The sequence below is a fragment of the Ictalurus furcatus genome, chromosome 26, assembly GCF_023375685.1.
Source record: "Ictalurus furcatus strain D&B chromosome 26, Billie_1.0, whole genome shotgun sequence".
Lineage (NCBI taxonomy): Eukaryota > Metazoa > Chordata > Actinopteri > Siluriformes > Ictaluridae > Ictalurus > Ictalurus furcatus.
This window is the reverse complement of record NC_071280.1, coordinates 18,684,220-18,690,854: the sequence shown is the minus strand read 5'-3', so window position 1 is coordinate 18,690,854 and position 6,635 is coordinate 18,684,220. Positions and strand designations below refer to the sequence as shown.

Sequence of the window (6,635 nt, the reverse complement as noted above, 5' to 3'; positions counted from 1 at the left end):
ATGCAGAGGGAAATCAGGGAGTCCGACAAGACTATCTATAACAGGAAAAATGAAAGGGAGAACCAGAATGGAACACAGATATGAGGGATCACTGGGACATAAGGCAACCAGCCACTCCACCATCAACACACCTGGGTGTATGTGTGAGAGTGGGGTGGCAACAGCATCCAAACATCCCTGTTCACCACAACACTCTATACACGTGAGCCTCTAGATCTGTTCCTTTACTTAAGAATAAACTATTCACAAAAGGCTTTGACTAAGCCAAAATGCTTCCATCCTAGACTTAAACACTGAGACTGTGTCTGAGGCCCGAACAATATTTGGAAGGCTGTTTCATAACTATGGGGTTTTTGTAAGAGAAAGCTCTTCCCCTGCTGTAGCCTTCACTATTCAAGGTACCAACAAATAGCCTGCACCTTTTGATTAAAGTAGGTGTGGTGGATCATAGAAGACCAAAAGTTTGCTCAGGTTCTGTGCTGTGGCACTGCTCCTCTCCATCCGTCCAACTATATCCACAGCAATCCTTTGGAATGGAGTGGAGATCACTGGTAATGGACACAGCAGGGCTCAGTCCGACCTGCGAACAGCACCATCAGGACGTATGGACCAGTATGTGAGCACATATGTGTACATTGATGGCCACCAGAAGCGGGAACTGATTCTGTTGTATGTTTTCGGGTATGCTAGATGTCCTGACCATGGTATGGTGTGTGCAAGATGTCAAATGAGGAATCTCCAACATTCAGGCACAACAGGACATTAGACAGCACATACAGAACACCATTTTCCAGAAGATACTGTACAGTCCTGAGAGACATGGCTCGACTTCCCCCACACATGCTGCTTTGTCAAACAGAGGTTTCAGTGTTACGTCGACCATCTGTAATTGGGAAATATTATCAGGTATCTTCTAATCCCTGACCTCCAAACCTTCAGTAGACACGTCTGCTATCAGGTCTCTGCAATCTAGAGCACAAACAAAGACAGATTCCTCTGTCACAGAGTTACAGGGGGGGTGTGATGGAGCAAAGTTAACGCCCCGAATTTGATTATTTTCTTTTTCACTACAGTGCTGCGGAATTATTATTTTTTTCTGTTTCCCATTTTATGTACTTTTTAATCTGTCTAGTTTACAAATTAACCTAAAATTTACTTCAACTTGATGTTTGATGATTCTTTTTTGTTCTCAATGAGACATCTTTAATTCAACGTCTGCTGCATAATTAATATTCTGATTTGTAAATACACAATGGCTGACTGTCTTTCTGGAGGGTCTTTGTCCAGTATTGAAGGGTTTTTGTTGTTCTTTTCTTTGATTGAGTGAACTGGTGCATCACTGCCACATGTGGGTAGCTGGTCTGCCTGCGAGTGTGTGTGTGTGTGTGTGTGTGCGTGTGTGTGTGCGTGTAGTGTGTGTGTACGCATGCTTACATACATGTGTGTGAGATGGTATCATTCAGCCAAGTGCTGTTCTCCTCCTACGTTTTATGAACAAAGAGGCTGTTTTTGGTTAAAGCAAATGAAACACACACACACACACACACACACACACACACACACACACACACACACTTCAGACCCACAGAGCCACATCTTCAAACAACACGAACAGCTTCACGCACTGGTTTGGTAAGTGTTATTGTGTGAGTACAGTTAGTAAAAAAAAATTACTGATACTGTTAAAATCATAATCATCAAATATATAATATTGTTTGTTTATTATTATTATTATTATTATTATTATTATTATTATTTGTACCTGTAGTTACAATAATATTAGTTTCAGTGATAAATTGTGAATCTGTTTTCTCATGTGTCTTAATTTTTTGTGTGTTTTATGGTACAGTGGAATTGTTTAGTAGCACAGGTATTCAACAAATATTTGTGAAGGCGCGATAAATAAGACCATTTCAAGTGGGTTTGTTTTGTTTATTATTAGTGGCACTTCATGTTACCACTTTTGACTAGATCCATAGACTCAGCAATGAGACATATCTATTTTCAGTTTGATGAATTTGAATTAATTTTTAAATGATAAGTTTTATTTTAATTTTATTTATTTATTTATTTTATTGGGGGGGGGGTGTCAGTGTCTTAGTGGCTAGCATGTTTGCCTCGTGTCGCATCGCCAGGGCTAGGGGTTCTCCCCGTGCTTCAGGGGTTTCCTCTGCGTACTCCAGTCATCTCTTCCAGTCCTATGTGCTGTAGGCTGATTGGCATCTTTAAATTGTCCGTAGCATGTGAACAGGTGTGCAGTTGTGCCCCGCAATGGCTTCGACCGTATCCAGGGTGTCCTACTCCTTGTGCCCCGAAGATGGATGGATATTCCATATTTGTTGTTGAATTTGTAAACAATGTCGTAAGACTGCCTGTGAATAAATACATAATTTTTGACCTGATGTCTTTAGCTATGTAACTAGTCTCTGGTCTGATCAGCTGCCTTCAGCTAAATAGTTTACATAACTGCATGTGATTGGATAAAACTGCTACAGAAGCATGTTTTTCATGTTTAGTAAACTAAGGTTAATGTCTCTGCTGCAATATATTTTTTCCCTGAACTCTACTGCAATACGGATTAAACATATCCAGACTATGGGGGGGGGGGGGGGGGGGGGGTGTTTATGGTGTAGGAAGGTGTATCATGCAAAGGTGTATCGTGAATAAACAGTAATAGTATTTTCTGTGCTTTTTTTTCCCCCACAGTGTTGTTGCTGCTACTTCTTTCCTGTCCATTTGTCCAGAATCTTTGAGCTCTAAAGAAATTCGTACAATAGAAAATGAACTTACAGACAAACTAAACTGACTTACAGAGGGAACGTTAAGAAAAATACAATTTAATAACCTTCATCACAATCTCAGCCACATAGTTATTGTTTATATCGGACAATGGCGACTACAGGTCTCCAGGTCCTTGGCCTGTTGGTTTCGATAGCAGGATGGGCGGGTGGGATTTTGGTTTGCGCCGCCCCATTTTGGCGCGTATCAGCTTTCGTCGCAGATGAGCTCGTGGTCTCTCAGGTGCTGTGGGAGGGGCTGTGGATGACCTGCCTATCAGAGTTGGGGAGGATCCAGTGTAAAGTATACGATTCTGCACTCGCTCTCTCAGGCTCCACCCAGTTTTGCCGTGTGATGGTTATTTTATCTATCCTCTTCGGATTATTGGCCGTACCGTTGGGTGTGATTGGGATGAAGTGCACACACTGCATCGAGGGCGCGCGCGACGTTAAGACTCGCCTGGTGCGTACGGCGGGTGGCATCTTCATGGCAGCCGGTGTGGCTTTCTTTTTGCCAATTTTCTGGACCACTTTCTCTGTGATTCGGGACTTTTACGACCCGAACGTGGCACCACCACTCAAGCGTGAACTAGGCCCTGCCCTGTATCTCGGAGGAGGCGTGGCCTTTATGATGTTGGTTGGAGGGGTCATGCTGTACCAAGGAGGCTCTGCCCCTAGTGGAGTTCCAACCAAGCCTACTTTTGGCAAAGGGGCGGGGCCAGCCAAGGACAATCCGACGGAGGGGAAACAGGACAAGGCTTATGTGTGAGCAAGGAATCAGGATTGTCAGGTCATCGAAATGAATTCAGAAATTTCCAGACAAGTTAAAACAAGCAAGAAGTAATATCTGTGCTTCAGACATGCTAATTAAAATCAACAATACATTTTAAAAAATGTAAAAAGTGACAAAAATCATCTGATTTCCTGTAGCACTGAATACAACCTGGTTAAGATCTGATTTTATGTTGATTATAATAGTTATAATTGATTCTAATAATCTAATTAGTTTGTTTTTCCTAACTAGTGTTAAATTTTGAAAAAAATAGAAAGTGTGTTTTTGCTGCATATAGTCATTTTAAAATGAATGATTATATATAAATAATACAACGCAAATAAATATCAATGACATTTTTATTCTTTTTTATCATATTTTACACTCTATAGCTGAATTTTTCATTAATGTTATTTATTAATGTCAATCAAATAACTATTACTATGCTTGCTTTATACGAGCTGATTATTTCTTTATGGTGTGGTTTTATTTCTGATTATTCCTTCTGTGTAAAAAATTAAAATAAAACTAGTCCTTAACAATAAAACGAAGTCACCGTCAAACCATTCTCAATATTTTGTGTATGTAAAAAAAAAAAAAAAAAAGACAAAAAAAACCTGTTTGTGGGCTGCTTGTGCACGCATGGCATGTGTGTGCGCGTGTGTGTGGGGGGGCAGTTGCACAACAGCACACTTGACACAATGGCCATCTCTGTGTGTGGTGGTCTCTAAGAGCCGCTGATGTCATAATTATGGTGAAAATGTAAATTACGAGGCTTGAATTCCAACCTTGTTTTATAATCATTGCAGAAATACTGTCACATGGAGCTAAATTTTAAAACCTAAATGTCTCCTTATACTGTAGACCTCCTTCAATGGCAGAGACAATTAAAATAATAATAATAATTCCTCTCTTATCCCAGCAGCATTTTTTTTTAATAGAGTTTGTAATGAGTTTATATTTATGTCTTAAATTACACACTGTGCTTTTAATGTATTCATTTTAATTCCTGTCTTGTAGGCAGCTTTCTGGCATTATACTTCATTTAATAATAATAATAATAAATGTTTTATTTATTTTATTGTTGAAAATTTTAATTCCTATTATAACCTGTAATAGTCTGTGTGTCCACACGGTGTCAGCATTAATCAAGTGAACACTGACTAGTAGTCATGACTCGACTCGATTCAGAACCGATTCAGAATGAAACAATCCAGGTGTCTGTGATTACACACTTCCGGTGTTTATTATCCAGGAACGACATTAAATTCATTTCCGCTCTTCCTGTGATTTTGTCTCTCCTCCTTCACTCCCCTCTGTTAATTCCAGGAGCCTTTACAAAAACAATCACGCACATCCCAGGTATGAGTACAACGTGATCACGTGTGGGGAAAGCACGTGATGTGAAAGGGCAGTTCATGACGTCATACCCACGTGACAATAAACAAACCATCTTGGGGGGAATAAAGATCTAATATGAGGTACAATACATGTGAAATGGAGGCGTGGCCTGTTTCTCCTCAAAGCTAATATTTTGAATAGTTTTATAACCCTGAAAAAAAGAAAACTATACATTTTATTGTCTTTAATGATTAGCTGTTAAATGCATATCTCATACATATGTTATATTGTATTGTAACTTAACGAATAATGCAAAAGAGAAAGAATTTGGAGTGGAGTTAAACAAGACAGGAAAATAATCAACAGCGGGGTGGGTAGGATACAGGACTCTCCTCTAACCGCATGTTCCAGTGTTTTTGTTACACTTATACCACAGCAGTTTACCAATGATTGCGTTTTTTTAATTACTATTATTATTTAGTAAAGAAGGATATGTCGTACTTTTCTTAAAATCGGTTTACTGTTACATTTAATGTTGTGAAATTTCCTGGAAACTAGTTTGTTCCTGTTCTAAAGTTAGAGCTTTAACTCTGACTGTTACCAAGCACTGACACTGGAGACTCCTTCCCGTGAATCAGGTCAGAGCTGCTGTTATAGAAACCGACTAGACAACCTTCTAACAAATCAGAATTATAATCACAGTGCTGTGGATTAAAAAATGATAATAATAAAATAAAGATAAGCTGTGTAAGGGCGCACGGTAGCTTAGTGGTTAGCGTGTTCATCGCACACCTCCAGGGTTGGGGGATCGAGTCCCGCTGGGGCCGTGTGCGTGCAGACTTTGCATGTTCTCCTGCATGCATGGTAGGCTGAGTGGTGTGTCTAAAGCGTGTGTAGTGTATGAATGGGTGTGAGTGTGTATGTGATTGTGCCCTGCGATGGACTGCCACCTTGTCCAGGGTGTACCCCGCCTGATGCTCTCTGGGATAGGCTCCAGGCTCCCCATGACCCTGAAAAGGAGTAAGTGGTAGAAGATGGATGGATGGATGGATGGAAGATAAGATGTGTACTTCCTGTCCTTACTGTGTGGCAGTGATCATGTGGTTTATTGTCCCTTGTGATTGAAAATTCCTCTTACCATATCATTAAAAGACAAATTAGGACCTTGAATGTGTGTGCACGTGTGCGCGTGTTCTATGCTACATGCTCGGCCTTGCACGTCTTCTTCTTGGCACAGCTCACTACATTTTACGCCGGTCACCCTTTTTAAATCAACTTCACCTGTTCTCATGTAAGGGGGAAAAATACTAATAATACACACACAAGACTGACAATCATGTGCTACAGGTCACAATGGCAGGACATACACACACACGTACTGGAATAACCACTTACCATATCATAAACAGTCATGTGACTAAATAGCGTTTTGAAAGCATGTCAGATCGACAGCTACAAGTGTCTGTTTATGAAACACAGCACAACCTCACTCACTAACGTTACCCGCACTGCTCATGAAGGAGGCGACCTTATGACCTTATGTCAAAGAATGATCTGTTTTGGTTGTTCAGAGCCATTTACACTCACTGAGCAGTTTATTAGGAACACTGTACTAATACTGGGTACGGCCTCCGTTTGCTCTCAATTCTTCGTGGTCTAGATTCCACGGTATGTCAAACATTCCTCTATCGACATGATCGCATCACGCTATCCCTGCACATTTCTCAATTGCACTTTCATGCTGT

General features: G+C 40.5%; 1 protein-coding gene across 1 annotated transcript; it reads left to right on the top strand.

Annotated features, from left to right (window-relative positions):
* The first annotated feature begins 1,026 nt into the window (after positions 1–1,026).
* LOC128602110 (claudin-4) lies at positions 1,027–3,699 on the top strand. Its single transcript, XM_053615667.1, has 2 exons — positions 1,027–1,632; positions 2,707–3,699. The coding sequence occupies exon 2, from the start codon at positions 2,890–2,892 to the stop codon at positions 3,544–3,546; it is 657 nt and encodes a 218-aa protein (XP_053471642.1). The 5' UTR covers positions 1,027–1,632; positions 2,707–2,889; the 3' UTR covers positions 3,547–3,699.
* Positions 3,700–6,635: the final 2,936 nt, after the last annotated feature.

Coding starts and splice junctions, on each gene's coding strand:
- LOC128602110 (XM_053615667.1), top strand. CDS start 2,890: ATGGCGACTACAGGTCTCCAGGTCCTTGGCCTGTTGGTTTCGATAGCA.